This window comes from Cygnus atratus, chromosome 3, assembly GCF_013377495.2.
Source record: "Cygnus atratus isolate AKBS03 ecotype Queensland, Australia chromosome 3, CAtr_DNAZoo_HiC_assembly, whole genome shotgun sequence".
Lineage (NCBI taxonomy): Eukaryota > Metazoa > Chordata > Aves > Anseriformes > Anatidae > Cygnus > Cygnus atratus.
Window position 1 is genome coordinate 119,864,175 of NC_066364.1, and position 21,258 is coordinate 119,885,432.

Here is a 21,258-nt window from a genome sequence, read left to right on the forward strand (position 1 = left end):
CACTGATGCCACAGTAGCGCTTCTCTGCATCAGTTTCAGTTGGTGTATCTGTGACTGTATAGTTTCTATATCTTGAAAAATGAGACAAGATATTGTTCTGGCCCTTAAATACTGCATCTTTTTTTTAATTAATAGCATATTTTTTTCCTCTAATCAACTTTCATTTGATCTTACTGGCAACATTAATTTAAATCTATTCATTTGGACTTCTTGGCACCCGGATTTTTAGTTTACTGAAACAATTTGCTGTCTGACACAAGTTTAACTCTTCAGAGAATCGATTACTGAATTAAATTTGATAATGAAGGCAAAAATAAGCTTTCTTTTGTCAGGCCATACCACAGGATAAACTTTTACAAACAACCGTAACTCAGTTTTCTGTAATTAAACTTAAAAATTATGGACCTGACTAATTGAAAACTCTGCAATTTTAAGTTTTGTTACTAATGAAATGTGTGAATTTTACCTTTGTTTTTAATGTAATGTTATTGGCTGATACAGATCATGGTGTTCAGGCACTCACCGTGAATACTTCTTTGGTCTCTTTGGTCTTTTTGGACTGTATTTTACCCTTCATTTGTTCTCACCCCTTTTCTCTCGACTTCCTTTGTAGAGCTGTCTTGCAAGCTTCCTCTACTCAATGTACAAGGTTGATTTTACCCTTGAGTGAAGACTTCATATATTTATTTTTAAATGAATTCTTTTGAATTTGCTAAGGAGTCTTAGATCTTTGTAGGGCAGTTACTGAGTAGTGCAGTTTGTAAAGTAATTTAAAACCGGTTCATAAATGAATTACTAGTGTCATCGGCTAACAAATGGGCTAAAAAGTAGTCCTAGGTGATGGTGGCTAAATCATATAGTTCCTTTGTATTTGGGCTCAGCCCTTCTACTCTGTACTTGTATCACAGAGAAGAATTTTCAGTAATGTATACTTCTGATTACCAAAAAGGGTTGAATTCAGTATAATATTTTATGTAATCCCCTGTTTGGAGAAACAGTGAATCCTTTTGATATCAGGCAGCTTTAATATTTGATAGCAAAAAATGTCTCTCATGGATTAAGAATTTTTATGGAAGTGATATATTGACATATCCCCTTTTTATTTTGTTAACAGAAAACAAATGAACCTAAACCACACTGTAGACCTTTAAAAAAAATTAAAAATGTACATTTCCATATTTTACTTCTAACACTGGAATCACAATTTAGTATAGAATATATAATGATATTCCCAAAATTGTTTTGTATTGTATTTATCTCATCCTCCAATTTGCATGAAGAAAACAGTTTTAAGGTTTCTGATGATGTGTTGAAACTCCATTTGTTCTCCTCTGCAGATATTGTGGATGGAAGTGACCTGAAGCAGTTATTTGAGAACAATTATTCTCAATTTTTTTTAATCTTCTATGAAAACTTCATAACACTGGAAAATAGCTTGAAACAAAAAGGTAAGTTTTAGAGTTTTGTCGGCACCTTAATTTTTGGTGTCAGTAAAGATGAGCATGGAGAAGTGTTGCCTGAAATGTTGTAAGTAACTGAAAAGAGTTCTAAATATGTTTATTGCTTTAAGTGTCATTTCAGCACAAAAATCAGGTCTTGTGCACTTACATACGTATCCCTTCATCTTGTTTTGAAATACTGAAGGCCCTTACCCTGTAATGAATCGTAGAATATCCCGAGTTGGAAGGGACCCGTAAGGATCATCGAGTCCAACTCCTGGCACCACACAGGTCTACCCAAAATTTTAGGCCATGTGACTAAGTGCACAGTCCAAACGCTTCTTAAACTCCGACAGGCTTGGTGCAGTGACTACTTCCCTGGGGAGCCTGTTCCAGTGTGCGACCACCCTCTCAGTGAAGAACCTCTTCCTGATGTCTAGCCTAAACCTTCCCTGCCTCAGCTTGACACCATTGCCACAGGTCCTATCACTGGTGATTAAGGAGAATAGGTTGGCGCCTTCCCCTCCACTCCCCCTCGCGAGGAAGTTGTAGACTGCGATGAGGTCTCCCCTCAGCCTCCTCTTCTCCAGGCTGAACAGGCCAAGTGACCTCAGCTGCTCCTCATATGTCTTCCCCTCTAGGCCCTTCACCATCTTTGTCGCCCTCCTCTGGACACTCTCCAACAGTTTAATGTCCTTTTCGTACTGTGGTGCCGAGAACCGCACACAGTACTCAAGGTGAGGCCGCACCAGCGCAGAGTAGAGCGGGACAATCCCTTCCCTTGACTGACTAGCGATGCCGTGCTTGATGCACCCCAGGATCCGGTTGGCCCTCCTGGCTGCCAGGGCACACTGCTGGCTCATATTCAACTTGCTGTCAACCACAACCCCCAGATCCCTCTCTGCGGGGCTGCTCTACAGCGTCTCGTCGTCTGTCTGTATGTATAGCCAGGGTTGCCCCGTCCCAGGTGCAGGACCCGGCACTTGCTCTTGTTAAACTTCATGCAGTTGGTGATTGCCCAGCTCTCCAGTCTGTCTAGATCTCTCTGCAAGGCCTTTCCACCCTCATCCGAGTCTACAACTCCTCCAAGTTTGGTGTCATCAGCAAATTTGCTCAAAACACCTTCTAGTCCTACATCCAAATTGTCTATAAAAACATTGAAGAGGACTGGCCCTAAAATGGAGCCTTGAGGGACCCCACTAGTGACCATCCGCCAGCCTGATGTGGCCCCATTTACCACAACCCTTTGAGCCCTGCCCGTCAGCTAATTGCTCACCCATCGTATGATGTTTTTGTTTAGCTGTATCCTGGACATTTTGTCCAGTAGGATCCTATGGGAAACTACGTCAAAAGCTTTGCTGAAGTCCAAAAAGATCACATCAGCTGGTTTCCCTTGATCGACTAGACGGGTGATCTAATCATAAAAGGAAATCAAATTTGTTAGGCAGGACCTACCCCTCGTGAACTCATGTTGGCTGGGACCAATGACTGCATTGTCCCCCAGGTGCGCTTCAGTAACTTCAAGGATCATCCTCTCCATAATTTTACGAGGCACTGATGTGAGACTGACAGGCCTGTAATTGCTAGGGTCTTCTTTCTTGCCCTTCTTGAAAATTGGAACAACATTTGCCAGCTTCCAGTCTACTGGGACCTCTCCAGATTCCCAAGATCGTTGAAAAATAATTGAGAGAGGTCCCGCGATGACATCAGCCAGCTCTTTAAGCACCCTGGGATGAATTCCATCCAGACCCATGGACTTGTATGGATCCAGGTGGAGCAGCAAATCCCGCACACGTTCAGGGTCAGTTGGGAGTTTATCATTTCCACTGTCATGGTCCTCCAGCTCAGGGCACCCTGGGTCCCAAAGCCCATCATCGGTATTGAAGACAGAGGCAAAGAAGGCATTAAATGTCTCTGCTTTGCCTATGTCCTTGTCTGTGAGGTGACCTTCCCCATCAAGTAGCGGACCTATGTTTTCTTTGGTCCTCCTTTTTCTGTGCACATATCTTAAAAAACAAAACCCTTCTTATTGTCTCCCACACTCCCATGTTAAGTATATGTCTGTCCACCTGAAAACATCAGAAATTCTCAGAACAAATCTGAATGTTGAGGATAGATAGGATACCTTGTTAAGAATAGCTGGTTGCTTCAAGGTGAGTCCAATCACATTGCTTTGCAGATTTGTGATTCTTGACTATGAATGAGGGATATCAGGACAGAGAGAGAGAGAGAGACTGAAATTTAGAAAAATCTTGCTCTTAGATGAAGAAAAATAAACCAAATACAGCATTGTTGACTTCAGTTGAATAACAGCAGTGTAGTTTCTACATCTGTCTCACCATACCATTTACTTATAGCAAACAATATTGTTTTCTCTCTGGCAGGGAATAAATCACAAAGGGAGGAGCTGGACTCCATTCTCTTTCTCTTTGAAGTAAGTTTTCCATACCATGGAACTAACTTATTTGAAATCTTGTCATGTGCTTGCTTATATCTTTACACTGAGGGTTAAAACCAGGTATCAGTCAAAATGACAGTAGGTGTCCATGATTATATGAGGTGAAAGGCAGAAAAGAACTGGGGCGTGCATTAAGTTTTCAGATACAATAATAAAAAAAAATAAAAATCTTATGCCATGGAAATGTCTGGCTTGAAGGAATATCCAGAGTTAAGAGATTTTATTAAAGACAAGCCAACTAATTTAGCTTGAAAAATAGTCTGAAATCTGCCTCTGAACAGTGTCATATGTAGTTAAGTACAGTTGTTTTATTAATTGGTTCTCCTCAGGTGGAAGACAGGTTGGTTGAACCAAAAGGGGGGAGGGAGGGGCTGGGGGAAGCTCCTTCAAATTTTGAGGCTTTCCAGTAAATTTTAATGGAAAGATTAACTAAAAATCTCCTTTTATAACGTAAATGCTTTACAGATATAAAAATGTAGCTGTTTAGTCCTGAGAAATCTCATGTGGTGAACTTGTTCTGCACCAGCAGCATACCTTATTGTAGTTCCCCTTGCAGTGCTTGAATGAGAATACATTCAGGATATGAGCGATGCATCAGTTCTAAGTAAATTGTAGATCATTCAGTTTTGCTCTTCCTTTTTAATTTTTTCAAATTACTGAGCACACTTTATATTGTGGTAATTCATGATGTATGAAGGAGAGTTTTAATTAACACAGCCAGTCAAAATTTCACAATTTGAAGAGTGAATAAGACTACCTCAGAAGACAAAAGAAGGTGGGATGCTTGTTGATAAGAAGGTATGGCTGTTAGTTTGAGCAGAATAACAGTTAATGAAATCCTTATGCTACCTCCTATAACTCAAATTTTTCTTTAAGTATATTTCTCTCTGTAGTTGCCAAGTCTGAAAATGTCTGTGATGACAAAATGCAAATTGCAAATAAAAGTTGCTAGTTGCTAAAATTAGCTTTTGAAATATGTTAGAAGGAAGTGTTTAATACCTTGCTTTGTGATTTAGCCTTTTTCTTTATTACCCTTGCAACCTGTGTTTCATTGACGCTTCTTAGAGTACACTACTTTTGACTTCAGTTCTTATAAAGTTGGGTTAATTTTGCAAGTTAATATTGTCCATTATTGAACAATAAATTCTAACATCTGTGGGGTTTGATCCAAATTCAGGATTTCCAGGAAGGTAAATGTAGAAAATGCGTGAAGAGGAGTCGTCTTGCTACGGGGCTTTCCATGTGAATTTGGTAACCATATATGTCAATAGCTTGTTTTCAAGAATATAAAAGTAATATAAATACTTCAAGAATATTTTACTTTACTTCAAGAATACTTCAAGAAATTTCAAGAATATAAAAGTAATATAGATAAAGTAATATCTGAGATATATCTTCTCAAAATGAATTGAAGATTATACAGTAATATGTATGTCCAAAGGAACTGAAGATCAACTCTCTGAAAGTGTCCAGCTTTTTTCCCAGTAGAATTTGTGAGCAAGTGCTCAATAACTGTATAGCCTCTGTTGGGCTAAAGCTGTTAAATAGTCTTTTTCTCTTTTTTTTTTAAACTAAATATATTTCAGTTCCGTATCGCATGGGTAGACTAGTTCAAGGCAATACTACTTATTTCTTACTTTGTCAGTGTGACAGTATGTCAGTGTAGTTATGTCTATTTTGAATGTGTAATATATTTGGATGTGAGCAAATTTCACTGGAGCAGAAGAAAGCCTGACACGTACAGTTTTGTTCATAATGTACACTGGAAGTCTTAACATATGCTTTACCTGTCACTGAATTCAGAGAGCAGTGATGCTGCAATCAACATCTAGTTAATTACTCTTGGATTTTTAGTTTTCACTTGAGTATTGCATGATAAAAATGTTAACTTTGTTTATATTGCAGGTTATATTTTTGGAAAAAAAAATCAATTTTCAATGGCACCCTAGGATTTGGAATTAATAAAAGGATTAAATATTCTTAACTCCTCTCCCCTTCCTCTAAAACAAAGAAACTACCACCAAAAAAAAGTAGCCTCAAAGATGTGGCTTCATTTTTCTTGCATTAATGTGTAGTTTGTCGATATAAAAATTAGATTAACTAGACTAAGAGTGGTGCTCTTTAGTCTAACATGCCTGTAATATGAAAAAATCTCTGAAAATAATTACATGAAATCCTGGAATTTTGTGGTCTCATCTTCTGAATTTGAGGCCAGGGACTTCATTTCAGTTTTCTTATTCTCCCTCCTTGAGCTACAAGAATGCATCTGAAAATGGGGTTGTGTTTTCTGATAGTTAGAGAATCATAGGATATCCTGAGTTGGGAGCCACACTGATCATCCATTCTTACTCCTCACTCCACACAGAACTGCCCAATGACCAAACCCTATGTCTGAGAGCAATGTCCAAACACTTCTTGAATTCTGGCAGGCTTGGGGCCCTTACCACTTCCCTAAGGAGCCTGGCCCAGTGCCTGACCACCCTCTGGGTGCAGAACCTTTCCCTAACACACAGCTTGATCCTCCCCTGTCCCAGCTCCATGCTGTTCCCAAAGAGCAGAGCTCTGTGCCTGCCCCTCTGCTCCCCTCGTGAGGGAGCTGCAGGCTGCCATGAGGCCTCCCCTTGGCCTGCTCTGCTCTGGGCTGAACAAGCCAAGGGACCTCAGCTGCTCCTGGTATGTCTTGCCCTCTGGACCCTCCCCTATCCTTGTAGCCCTCCTTCGGGCACCCCCCTATTAGTCTGATATCCTTCTTAAATTGTGGTGCTCCAGACTGCACACAGTGCTGAGGTGAGGCCACACCACCACGGAGCGGAGTGGAGCGATCCATTCTCTTGGCTGTCCAACAGTGCTGTGCTTGATGCCAGCCGGCCCTCTGGGCTGCCAGGGCACACTGCTGGCTCGTGACCAGCTTGCCATCACCCAGAACCCCGAGACCCCTTTCTGCAGGGATGCTCTGTGGCCTCTCGTCCCCTGGTCTGTGTATACAGCCAGGGTTGCCCCTTCCCAGGTCCAGAATCCAGCATGTGCTCTTGTTAAACTTCATATTGCTGGTGATTGCCCAGCCCTCTAATTTGTCAACATTTCTCTGCAAGGCCTCTCCATCCTGAGGGAGTCAACAGCTCTTTCTAATTTAAGTATTGGCTGCAAACTTAGTATGCATTTGAGTCCTGTGTCCAGTTCATTTATAAAAACATTAAAATATTTAAACATTAAACTGGCCCTAAAATGGAGCCCTGGGGAACCCCACTAGTGACTGTCTTCCAGCTTGATGTAACCCAATTTACCATAACCCTTTGAGCCTGGCCTTTCAACCAATTGTTCACCCATCACATTATGTACTTTTCTAACGGTATGCTGGACATTTTGTCCAGAACGGTACTGTGAGAAACGACCCTGAAAGGTTTTCTGAAATCCAATAAAATTACATTTTCTGGCGTCCTTTGATCAGCTAGGTGGATAACCTTGTCATAAAAAGAAATTAAATTTGTTGAACAGGACTTTCCCCTCATGAACCCATGTTGGCTGTGACCGACTGCATTGTTCTTCAAGTGCTTTTCAGTAACTCCCCACAGTAAACTTTTACATAATTTTACCAGGCCCTGAAGTGAGACTGACAGGTCTGTAATTGCCAGGGTCTTCTTTCCTACACTTCTTGAAAACTGGGACAACACTTGCCAGCTTCCAGTCACCTGGGACATTTCCAGATTCCCAAGACCATAGAAAAAATAATTAAGAGAGATCTTGTGATGACATCAGCCAGCTCTTTAAGCACCCTGGGATGAATCCCATCAGGCCCCACAGACTTAAGTGCATCCAGCTGGAGCAGTGAATCCTGCAGAAGCTCGGGGTTGGTGGGGAGTTTATTTTTACCACAGTCACAATCTTCCAATTCAGGGTGTTTGTTATTTATTAAATTTTATTTTTTATTTTTTAAATATTAGTAGTAGAGTCTGCTTTAGGATTTTGTATAAGGCAGCACCAAATTACATGAGGTCATATATCTGCTAGGCCTGTTTGGGTGGTAGGAAAAATGCTTTTGCTTATCCCTTCCTGCCCCCAAGTGGAGTAGGTATCACCTCGTTTACTGAGCAAGGCTGTGCATTTTAATTGCAGCTCATTAATAAGCTTGCTCTGTGGTCTTGAATAAGTAATTAAATTTCTGTGGCTATGTCATTGAATGGAAAATAGCTAATGCTTACTCACCCAGTTAAAGTGAATAAATATGTATTCCTGTGTCTTGAAAACAGGTGGCTAATAACCATTTAGTATAGCTTTAAAAACATCAGGAAAAGATACTACATGGAAAACATGAAGAAAGAAAGAAGCACATAGTTTTATATGAACAAAGTGCTGATTTGGTCCCAAGTGAGGAGAATTACATTACAGCCCAGTCATCAGTAGCTGAGAGGAAGGAGGAATAATTTGTGTGAAATTTGGAGTGATCTGCTTCATGGTGTTTATTTACTAGAAGTAAGTTTGCAATCCATTTATGTCTCTGACACTCGATAACTTAATGCATTGTAGGAGAACAGCTTTTAATGCACAGACCAAGAATATGTCAATCAGAATACAGGACATGAAAAAAATATAAATGTCAGGTAATTAAACATTCATATTGTCAGCCATAGGAAACAAAACTAATTTATTGTTAAGCTTGCCATATTTAATCTGTTGTCAGCATGAGCTAGGGTTTTCTTCTAATTAGCTAACTAGGTAATTACTTAGGATTAACAAATCCTGAACCCAAGTGCTGAGGGTTAGCTGTTTGAAAATCAATACGAATATTTATGAAAGGAATTGACTTATGTCTTTTCTGGTGTAGTTTGGTGGGCATTTTGCTGCTGTTCTTGAGTGACACCTGGTGTGTATATTAAGCAAAAGTAACATCCTTCTCCACAAATGCTCTGAAAACTAAGTTTACTCAATTGTACAATTAAGATTTTAATAAATTACACATCAGATATGTAGTTTGGTCATTCAACAGAACATCAAACAACATATTAATCAAAGAGAAAATAATAAAAGGGATCAATATGAAATTTTAATAGTGCATTTAAAAATGTTTTTACCGTTAATATTACAGAATTCTTAGATCTAATTTTAAATTTTCTAAAGTCTTTTGACCTTGTCCCTTTCCAAATAGAAATACAAGAAATGATACAAATCTGTAATTACCTTTTTATTTTTTCCTTGTTTCCACTAAAAGACCAAAATGATGTGCAAAACAAATTTGTTTTTCCTTTGGTAGGGCATAGCCATCTTTAGAGTTATATTGTGTTTTCAGAACATGTTCATGCTGTTTCTTTTGTTACTGTTTTCTGTGACTTGGAGGCATTGCTTGTTAGGGCTGTCAGTGGAGCACCATATATATCACAGAGCTTGTAAAAGGTGCACTATGTTTTTGTAAGTTTGCTACATCCCATAAAAGCATTATGGCATCACTTGATTGTGAAAGCTTGGAATTTTTTATAAGTTTTTTTTTTTTTCTCGCACGGTCAGATACTGATTCCTCTGACACTACAGTCCTTCTGCATCTGTAGCAAAATAAAAACACACTGTTGCTTTTGATACAGACATTTCTTTCCATTCTCTATAATGATGCTTTATTAGTTAAGAACAACCACGCCTCATGCTGGTGAAGTCATAAAATTCAGTACGCTGATTCAGTGTATTCACTGAATATTCACTGTATGAAATATTTGTTCTTAGAATTTCATAAATACTCCTCCTCATGTAGTAAAGTTTCTCCAAGTCGCTTGATCAATGTAGCCACTGTTGTTAAGTTTTTCAGGTGCTATCAGTGTAGCTAGGTATGACTGCAGTTTTGTAGACAGCTAAGAAGATGGGTTAGGTATTCCCGCCTCCCACAGACCATGCATGTACTAAAAGTTTATCAGTCTGGATTTTTTTGCTTGTTTATTTTTTTACCAATACGCATTAATGTAATTTAAAGCGCTCTCATGTTTCATGGTTTCTTTATAAAAGCATACTGTGTTTTTCATATAGTTTGTACAAGGAAGTTTATGCTGTAATCTCTTAATTCCTGTAAATCCACGTTTTGTATGGAATTTCTTCTTTCTTGAATGTGGTGAGAATATGAGCAGCATTTGTCCCTGGATCCAGACACAGAGTAAGCACAATTATTTTTTGGGGGGGAAAATCTACATAGTAATTACAGCTCTGAAAAGCTGTCTAATGTAACTCATATTGACCCTTTGTGATTACGCTTCTAGACCCTTTTATTTGTCAAGCGTAACCTTCCCCTGTATACCCCTTCTCCTGCTGAAAAGGGGAGAGGCTAGCCTTGGTTATCAATCAGGAACAGACAAAGCTGTCTGTTTTGACCTTCCTTAGAAGTTCAGCAGTAAAATTTTAATGTGTCATTCCTAGGTATGATTTGGCATATCCTGAATATGCACACAGTAGGTGGATTTAAATGTTAAGTGGATGTAAAATAGAAGAAAACAAATGTGCTAATAGCTTTTGCAGTATTCATACTGTACACTCATATTCATGGTCTGCTTTGGCTTTTGTGTAACACTAAGCATTTTTCCAGAGATGATAATCAATAAACTATTTGAACTTGCACAACCATACTTTGGGCTGTTTATCTTACAGCAGGAGGTACTGGATTTAATACAGCATTGTTGTTGTTAGAAGTGCATCTAAATATAAACTACAAATAGCACATACTCAGAAGATTAACATGCAGTATATATCCATTGAAATGTGAATTGGTCTGCTGTCAGAATTTGAATGCAACAATTGCAGAAGCAGCTGTATAGCCTAAATTTATTACTGCAGATGTGCACAAGTTACTGGTTCTGCAAATGCTAATGATAATTCAGCACAGGTTTATGATTGACTATAGTCTGTTAGTGACCCTTTTGAAAAGTAGATTACAGACAATATGCAGTAAATACACTACATCTGTCAGAGGAACACCTGCTGTGATGGTGGGTGACCAGATAGATAGGTCTGTGCACAGATGCAGTTTAGGAATGTACCCTTCTTTTTTAGAGCCACCTAGTAATACACACTGATATCTATTAACAATATATAACTTTGGTTCATTATAGACTAAGATTGCAGAGGGTATTTTAAATATTGCACTCCTTGATTGCACTGTACGTCTACTTTATACGGACTATTGCATTGGTTAGCAATATTGGTTAAGCAGCTTAAAACCAATTTCAAACCAACTGTGATTTTAAAAGCTTATTCTCAATTTCATAAAAACCTGCATCAGTGAAACTTGCAGTAGTTTTTCATTTATAACTATTTTGGAAGGCTTTAGAGCTATTTTGCTGTTCTTATGTGCAAAAGGATGCTATTCCAGTATCTTTAACATTTCCTTAGGGTGGTTTGCTAATCTGAGGATGTTGCTTCTAATTACTTGCATTTTGATTTGAACAAAAGTATGAGTAAAATTGAATTCTGCAGAACAAAATTGTGCAGTGAAGCCAGACAATGTAAAAAGTACTTGTAAAATTGTTTGCAAGGAATAATCATGTCAAGTTTTTATTCTCGAGTTCTTATTGCCACAGGTACTGGTTTCTAATTTCTTGAGGTTATTCCTTTTATTTAACTTTCTTTTTACTGTTTGGATTTTCCTCATGTCTGTACAGGTAGGTGGCTTAATTTCCCCCTCTGTAGGTTATCTTACACTTGAAATCAAATTACGATTAAAAGTTTCAGCTTTAAATTCAGTTTTTTTTGGGTTCTGTTACAGCTTTTCAGTTGGCTCCATTTCCTACTGCGAATACAACTTCCCCTGTTTAGCATTGTCTGTCACACAGACTTGGTTGGCTGATTCTCAAGCTCAATAGAGTAAAAAGGGCTTATTTGTTTATGACAATAAAATTGCTTATAGCCGTTCTTGCCAGCACATTGAAGAATGGCTGTCTGAGCCATTCACAGTTTGTGCTGCTGTAATTATGATTGATTCATCTACTACTGTTATAAAATAACATTGATGCTATTTGTAGAGCTTTGTGTTCTAAATTCCAAATGTACATTGTGTATATTTGACTTCAGAGGTCTTTCTGTTTAATGTTATGCCTGGGGAAGAATAAGTGTCTTGCATGCTTTGGGCAGACATTTTCCCTCAACAAATTACTATAAATAATTTACTGATGCATCAACTAGGGTGTCCTTTTATGTAGATATAGCTGCCACAGGCATACTGACTTCATTGAGCTCATGGCCTCAGCTAAATCAGTGAATGATAGCAAGAAAATTTCTAAATTTTTGCAGCTTTTAATAGTTGAACCTTCTGAAACTCTTGTACAGATACTGCCAAATAGTTAGTACTTACACATATAGGCATAGTAGAGCTGTTTTACGTTTGACTTTTCCTTAAAGTAGATACACTTGCCAGCTGACTAATAGGAGCTGCTTATTATGTACAGGTTGTATCAAAAAAGCTATTTTTTTCCTCAGCATCCATTCCCCTGCAATGATTATTCTGAAATTGTCATTGACATTGCCTCTGAGAGCACAATCAATCAGCAAGAACACATTCGATTTTGTTGGTTAATAAGACACTCTGCATAGTGTGTTACAGAGCAGCAAAGCTTATCATCTCACATTTGTGCAAGTTAAGCTGGAAAACATCCACAGGCTAGGGATCATCAGTGGAAGATTTGCCATGAGCCTTGGCTTTCTCTACATTGTACATCAGGGCAGTGTAGCATGCTGTAATGGATGTGAAGCTACCAAGCATGATAAGATTCAGCAAAGTTGCCAAAAACAAGATCGTTTTTAAAAGAAATTGCAGTATTAGTTAAGTCAGACGGAATCTGTTGAAATTCAAACCTTGGTATTTTTTTTTTTTATTTTACTTTGTTAAAATAGAGAGAGATCTTGCAGAAGGCAGTGTCCTCTGTAAACTAAGATTTAAACTTAACATTATTCCTAGTCATGCAGGAAGTCTGGAAGAAAAAGAACTATGGATAATCAGTTAAAAGAACTGACAGATACCCTGATGTGTTGATCAGTAGTAATACCTAATTTCTATTTCAAGTGTGCTATAATGGATTACCATATAGATGCAGCAAAGCACTAAGCATTAAATAGATCTATGTGTTTTCTGAAAAAGCAATATTATTTCACACTGTGGGGTTTCTTAAAATATTTCTTATTAGTGTACTATGAAACTACAAGCAAGATCTCAATAGCCAGTTTGGATTCACAGCAGTGCTGGTAAAAGTCTAGGCTGTAGTGGAAGAAACTATCATTTGTTTTATAGGAATGGCAATAGGAGTTTTTTAGAACACCAGGGGTTGGGAGAGTGAGGAATATGTTCTTGGAAATACTAAGTTGAAAGCACAACAACTGGTGCTTGTTCATGACATATAATATTATGTCACCATCTTAGTGGTGTACTAGTACTGTACACCATTATGTACCATCTTAGTCTTGTGACTCTAATGCACATATGTGAAAATAAACCTATTAAGAGGGCATTGTAACCTTAACCTTGAATTTACTTGTAACATTCAGAAGTTTTCATTTAATATATAAACTTTTAACCATGACAATGCATATTTGCACTGCAGGAGAATTTAGATGATTTCTACTCATTCTCATCTTCTGCAAAGCTTTGATATTTTCAGTAGTCACTGTGATGTTAGTAATTTAATTTGACTTTTAAAATTACTTCAGTTTACTGTTTGGTAGCCTTGGGCATGTGATTAATCACACCTCTGCTTTTTTTCAAATTGCACTGGTATTTTTTCCTGGTTTTGAGATGCTGAAAAGGTGAAAGGCTTGAGAAACAACTGAAGTGTCCCAATTTTTGCTATATATAGAGATTTGGGGATATGGAAGCTTTCCCCAGACAGGAACTTCTGTCCTCTTACTACTTCTTTCAACCCTTAAATTGTTTTGATGCAGCCACCTGGTAAGGGTGTTTTGATTCTGTGTTTTTTGTAGTTTTTTTTTTTAAGAAAAAGCGCACAAAATTGTAAGCGTGTTTTTTCCTTCTCCTAACTTCCAAGCTTCATGTGGTTTGAAGTCTTGCTTTTTCCTGGTGGTTGTCAGACTCTGGAACAGCATTTGTGTTCCAGATTTGATGTGGACATATTACAATTCAGTAACATGGGGGTGCGAGAGTTATTCTTAAGTTCTTTTTCAGAGTAGTCTTCATTATGTAGCTTTGACGCCTTATCAGGTTATGCAGCTTACACCTTATCATAGTTCACTTTCTGGAGGTGAATTTTGTGTCTAAGTTGAGGTGAAATTTTGTAACGTATAAAATACTGCCTGTATTGCATGCTGTCACATCTCTGGCCTTTCCCAAATAACTGTTAACATGCTCTGCATCTTGCAGAGACGGCATGGTAAAATCTAGCTTCCCCAAATGTGCTGTTGTGTTCAGAAACAGCAAACAAGGGGTGGCTATTTGTTTCCATCCTGAGCAGCTGAGATGCTTAAACCTGAAAAGTTACTCTAAGAACATTGCTGAAGCTCTTGGAAAATGGGTATTGTTTCTTTTTGCAACTAAGGAAAATATAGTTGTGCATCACCAGATTATTTTCACAAACTGTCATTAATAATACATGATTATGCCATGCCTAATGTTTTAAGACTCAGACTTCTTTAGTGAAAAAGGCATATATTTTCTATTTTTTTGTGTTCTAAAATAAAGAATTTTACTGTAACATCTTAAATATAAGAAGATAAGCATTTTCACTAGTGTTATTACCAGATTATGACAGATTTCTAATGAAACCTTATTATACAGAAGTGCTTGATTCTTTAGAAGTTTAACAAAGTTGGTTCTCAGTAGTTAGTGTTTCGGAACAAATGAGATAGAAATTCCATCCAAAGAGAAGCTGAAGGTATCGTGTTGCAAAGCTTGTCACAGGGTGGCCTATGAAAGGAAGGTTTTGCTGTAATGATCTACCGTACTTCCTTTAATGTCCTAAAAATGGAAATAAAATGCACGTGTTTTGGTTTGTTTCTCCTGTAATAAATGTGAAGATGTTTGAAGGTTTCTCCCTGTGGTGCATTCTGGTACTCGAATTCAGACAGCATTTTGTTGCCCACCTGTACGAGGGGTTTGCTTAACGTACCTGTTGTCCCGCGCTGCGGGCATGTGGTGTGTCAGAGCTAAGGGCTGCCTGAACACGGACCCAGCGCTGCTCCTGCCGGCTACCGCAGCACTGGAACTGGTGACCTGAGGTGTTCCTGATGTAGGTCAGGAGCTCCTTTTTGCCCCATGCCAAGCAAATAAATGATTAATGTCAGAAATAGTCTTGCAAAGTGGTGGGCTGCTAGTATTTTAATATTTATGTGGATAATTATAATTCTTTGTCTGTGGATCCTGCAATCTGATTGGCAGAAACGTGGTCCTTAACTGACAGGTAAAGCCCAAATGTGAGTCATGGCCTCATTTTTAGCCAGTCAGATCCTCCATCCTGAGCGCATCGTTCTGCCCGCGGACAGGCAGCTAGACCTCCGGCACCTGCCGCCCGGTCCTTCCGTCCCTGCTGCCGCGATGGCCCGGGGATGGGGCGGTGTGTGTAGCACTGAAACAAAGTGCGAGGACACGGAAGGAATGTGCCTGATTTATTCTTTTATTCTGGGTAAACTTTTAGAAATGCCAAATCCTGTTTAGGGAACGTGTGCTGTGGTACGGATAAAGGAAGACCGGTCTATCTGCGTGACCCGAGGTCTAGTTCCCTAAGTCTCTGAACTTGTCATGACTTCCATCCTCTGCCATGGAGAAAGGAATGTTCCATTTTCAAAAAGACTGTGACTTTGAGTGTTGTATACAATTGCTGAAGCACTTTGTTGTCAAAAATTATAAGAAGTCTGTCATAATCCATCTCTCAAGCATACTGTTTTTAAACGCAATAATGATTCATGTGTTGGCTGTCTCCAAAGGACTGTCTAAAACCCAAATTCTTGCTTTCTTGGCTGTGATGCTTTATTTCCTCATGACCTTTTATGTGCAAAAGACCAACAAATGGGTCACCATTGCTTTGATGACTTGTCATTCATTTTGCATCCTGCATGTAGTTTTTCTGAAAACTTAATGACTCTTTGTTATGCAGAAATTGCTTCTGGTAATTTTGTTTGATGATTACAAGGAACTCTGACTGCTGGTCATATATAGCTTTGTTTAATTCATTTCTAAAAGTAGATGTTGAAACTAGTTTCACATAGAACTTCTTAATTTCATATAGAACTTCTTAATTTCATATCCAAATGGCTGAAAAGTTGTAAGATCCAGATGCATTTTTATGTGAAATCTATGCAAAACCATGTGTGTTCTCTTGCTTTTTTGAGAAGCTGATCATCAGTAATTTAGCTGTCCTGTACTAAAAAGACACCTGCTTGCCAAGTCCTAGTCTATAATGCCAATCCTTTTTTTTTAAAAAAAAAAAAGAAGTGCCTTGGAGCCTGCTGACTTAAACTCCCTTTAAAAGCCATATTTACCAAAGTAAGACCCCTAAATAGTTTGGGTTTATTCAGATTACCTAATAAACGTTACTGTCCACTAAACTGACAAAGAACATTTGGAAGCCCCAAATGTTCTTTGCAACTGAGATTATAGGACTCCATTCAGGAAAGCGCTTAGGCATATGCTTAAATTGCTTTGCTTTGTTGGTGCCCTGCAGAGTAACAAAACTAAGGGGAAATGGGCTTGACCAAACCTCTTTCTTTGTTTGATCTGCCTCTGTTAGCATCAGCCCAAAACTACAGAGGAAGATCACCGCATATTATTCCACATAAGTGCTTTATTAACTGCATGCGCTATGAATTAAATTAGTCTAGCTTTGTGTAATTTGGCTTGGTTTCACTCAGCAGCTGAAAACGCAGGTAAATCATCTCACAGCAAAAATAACTGCACCGCTGTCCATCTCTGCCTTAGCTGGGAGATCAGACCACATTAGCTGATGAAAAGGCAGACCTAAGCCACTGAAGCTCAAAATCTGGAATGTATCAATCTAACAACAGTCATTACCAGACACTTCAGAAAAATGTAACCCAAAGTGAGCCTCTTAGAAGGAAATTTTACCTGTAACTTCTTCATTATAAATCAGTTTATATTCTGAAATGCTGGGGCATTCCAAGACAGGGGGAAGGTAAAAGCAGCTCATGCCAGTGCCATGGTGTTGATTCAGGACTGTTCCAAGTACCTTCCTCTGTAACAAGAGAGTAAAGTAATGGGCAGCAGTTCTAATTACAATAGGTATCTGCTTTCTATTGTGTTCTCTCTCTGTATATATTACCATTTCATTTATGTTTTGTGTATTAGTTTGTCTGTATCCTCTGAATGAGCCAGTTTATTATGGAAAATTTGACTATTTAGTTTTGTTTCCTGCAGAAAATATTGCAGCTACTACCTGAGAGGATTTTTTATCGATGGCATTTTCGCAGTATAGGTAAGAAGGAATGGTTTAAAAATATTCTAGTAAAAATAAGGTCAATGTTTTCTGTAGTCACTTACCTGGTTCCGCAAGTCCTTTAAACCACAGACTCGCTTCGTTTTGCCCGATACACAAATAGTACTTCTGTATGAGATTTGCAGCTGAAAATTCTTGAAACATCTGGAAAATCTGTTTACCTGCTAAGATAGCTAGCTCTGTGTGTTCTCTGTTTTGTGTGGTTTTGGTTGCTTGCTTCACTTTTATTTTTGCATGAAAGCTCTTGGATTTTTTTTACCTTTGGATGTACATGGGTCCTCTTCCCTTTCATCTCTTTCTAGCTACTAGATGATGAGGGATTTAAATCAGCACACCTTTTCCTAATTAGGTCTCCATTTGCATTCACAGACTAACACCAAAAATCAAGACTGAGGAGGGTTATGGAATCTATATTTGACTCTCTTTCAAATTTGCATTGTGACAGTCTTTCACGAGTAATCATGTGTGAGATTGCCCATACAAATTCATAGTAGTAAAGATTGTTCTTTGTGTAAAAATACATGCTGTGTTGAACTTGAACCTTGTCTCTTTTTGGAAATATATTCTGTAACATTTCTGCTCTGAATTGGTGGCTGTTCAGTAGTTGAGCACAGGCTGTGCTAAATTAAATGTGAACCATTGTACTGCTGCAGTGGATAAGCGCTTAATTTCTTCTGTGATATTCCTGTGATATTATTCTCTGTGCAGTTTAGTTCATTAATATTTGTGACGCACTCAGTTATCACACTGTGGGAATTAAAGGAGAAATTTGTGGTTTAGTGCTAGAATGGTAAAGCAAAGAGATTAAGGACAAAAGTATAAACTTCTTAGGAGCTCTTTTTTTTTAACATCTTTTCTGAGCGGCCCACAGTTTGTTGGCCTTTTTAAGTGGAATTCTGAACACACAGTATGTCTGCAAGTCTGGCCCCAGCTGTCCCAGTGATCCTTCATTTAATGGAGGAGTTGCCAAGTGCCATGTTGCAATATTGACGCTGGCCATGACAGGCATGAGATAGATACCTGTGGATGGCATACACTTGGTCAAACCAAGAGGCTATCTGTTCTTTGTCTGCGCTCCATGGTATTCCAGTACATATTCTGGGTGCTGGAGCAAGGGAGGGAATGGGAGGAGTCCAACAGAGAGAAGTCTTGGAGCTGGTAAAGCTCTGCTTCTTTCTCTTACTCCCCTGTCCATTCGGCATGCTTCATAGGCAAGTATTTTGCAGAAGAAAACTTCATAAATGTAGAACCGAAGGATGCATTGCAACTCATGCATAGAAAGAACAGAATGAAGTTGTCACCTTAGTTAAGGCACTCAGAGTACTTGGCTTAGGACTTCATATTCTTCCCTTAAGCATTAAGATAAGAGGGACCTAACAGGCTTTGTTTGGTTACTTGTGAATTTCGGAAATATAAATAAGAAAAGCAGGATTAATTTTTCTGAACCTTTTTTTTTAGGTTTTCATGTAGGTAGTATAGGGATTTTGAGCAGATCTTAAAATTATATTCTAAAAATGCTGAGGGGAAAAAGGTTTAACTGTCTTTATTTTCAAGGTAGTTAATTTTCTAATTATTTAAATGTTCCCTGTGGCCTGAGGTGCTCATGTAATGAATATTTTGGCCCTGAGATCATGTACAGGAGACAGAAGGAAAAATTTATTCCTCTCCTCATTTGACCAGATTGAATAAATCAAGTGGGTGCAGGAATACTGAAAGGTAAAATACATTTATTTTGATAGTCAAAACAACTTGTAATCCATTGAACTAGTTTAACTTGATGATTTCCTCTGAACTAAAAATCTTTGATTCATTACTACTGTGAAAATTCTGTTTCTGAGTGCTACCAAACTGGTCACAATATTCTGTCTTGCTGTTTGTTAAAGGAAATTGGACAAATTATGCTGCTTTGGGAGGGGAGGGGGATTTATTTCTTCTGTGTAATACTTTTGTTGGTTAGTTGGTTTGGTTTCCAGCACCATTTCATCAGCTGCAATGTGTTTTCTCAGAACAATGTACTTGCTGTTGCAGAAGAAATAATGAGTTGAAGTTAAAGGTCAGGGCAAGGGCTATTCCCACATTTCCAGTTAGCAGTGACAAAAATAAAAGGAGACATCTGCTTGACTACTTTACTTCCATTTCATCTGACTTAGTCTAGAATTTGATTTCAGTCAGTTGTTTCATAGCTACTATATTCTTTATATTTATGCTCCTCTTGAATAGTCGTATTTGGATAGATTTATAGCTGTGTTCAATAAATGAGCTAAATGATTTGGTGTTGCAATTATTTACAAGTGTGTCTTGTGATTTGCTTTTTGCTTAATGTTCATGTGTGTTAATATGTATTTGCTATATAAGTTAATAATTTAAAATTGTGAAATGGTGAATCTTGAGGGGTCACATTTAAGTAAGGCACATAATTCTCAAATCCAGGTGAAATAACAGCTGAGTGCTACTTTACGTTATTTTTCTAAGAATTGGATTGAAAATGTTTTGTAACTAAAGCATTTGATGTATAAGATCTCTTTGAATTAGATCAGACTTCTGAAGTTAGGGATAGTTGACCAGGTATTTTTAAAACCAGAATAAAAATGTTTTGCAATTTTAATGTATACATATTTTTAATAGACATATACAATATTATACAGATTTCTAGCATTTTTTCTTATCATAATAGTAAATATTAGTCTATTTGAATGCATTATTCCTACAAGTTGGACTTACTATGGTCCACTTGTTCTTTGCAGAAACTAATACATTTGCCTAAAATTTTAAATACACTTGTTTAAAGCATTTTCCCCAAACTAGCAGGTCAAAATTTTCCCTAGGTACTTTATTTTTCAGTGAAAATAATTTGAGAAGATTATCATCTGACTAAAAACAAAGTACCTTGCTGTAAAGAGACATTGTATTTGATGTTAAAGAACTATTTACCTGATGATGATGATGATGATGATGGTTGTAAATTCATTCGTTTTGTTTTTTCTCGCTCATAAGTTTTCTTTTTCTAAAACACCAGTGAAGTAGCTACATAGTAAATAGCATGAAAGTAGCTTTTTTCTGTAGTGTTTTTTTAGAAAGCATTCTGGTAGAAAGTGACCATCTTAGTATCTGATATACGTCTATTTCTTTTTCTAATCCAGGGTCGATTTTGAAGAAACTTTTGCACACTGGAAACTCCCTCAAGGTATCTCTCTTCAATGATGCATCCTTATTTCTTTTTACTTTAAACTGTATGAAGCATATTACTTTACAGATTTTCAGTATCAGTTTTTCAGATTTTTAGGCTTTGTAATTTTAATTATTCATCTTTTAATCACAAATTTTAATGTTGTAACTAGATTATTTTAATATTCGTATTATTCAGTTGTTCTGCAATTCTGTAACCTTTCTAAACTTACCTAAAGAAGGTAGCAACATGTTTTGCTTAATTCTTCATCTTTTCAGATCTCTCTAGCATTAAGTGCACTGTATTAAATACATTGGTTGCTTGTTTGCCAAATAGTTTTAAATCCACTTTTCTAAATAAATTGCTAAAACTAAAATTGCATCTTGCATAATGAAAAAGAAGAAAGTAAATTTATGGAGTACTTTACCTTGGGTGGTTTGTTGCATCGTAGTTTTCACGAGGATCTTCTGGTCCTGCTGATGCTGAAGACAGTGGCTTGCGTGGGCTGTGCGGGGCCAGGATTTCAGGCTCGGCAGGGCTGGAGCAGGGGCAGCTCCCCGGCCGCGCGTTCCACTTGCTGCTGTTCTTCCTACACCACTGGGCTGAGCTGCCTTTGGCCAATCAGTCGGGGGAGCACAGCCATGGGATTTTGGCCTCTAGCTGAAGTTGGAGCAGTAATACTGTCTCTTTAGAGTGCCACCACCTTGGTTACAGTTTGCTCCTGCCCTTCTCTGCTTTTGTTAAATAAGTGATGTGATTATTCCTGGTATGACCGAA

The 21,258-nt window shown here is 38.0% G+C and overlaps 1 protein-coding gene across 1 annotated transcript in view; it reads left to right on the plus strand.

Annotated features, from left to right (window-relative positions):
* RALGAPA2 (Ral GTPase activating protein catalytic subunit alpha 2) overlaps positions 1-21,258 on the plus strand; it is a 136,683-nt gene that overhangs the window by 9,251 nt on the left and 106,174 nt on the right. The window contains exons 2-5 of the mRNA XM_035565481.2: positions 1,338-1,448; positions 3,824-3,873; positions 17,237-17,294; positions 20,456-20,499. Of these exons, the coding sequence (XP_035421374.1) occupies positions 1,338-1,448; positions 3,824-3,873; positions 17,237-17,294; positions 20,456-20,499 (263 nt within the window). The remainder of the gene's footprint in view (positions 1-1,337; positions 1,449-3,823; positions 3,874-17,236; positions 17,295-20,455; positions 20,500-21,258) is intronic.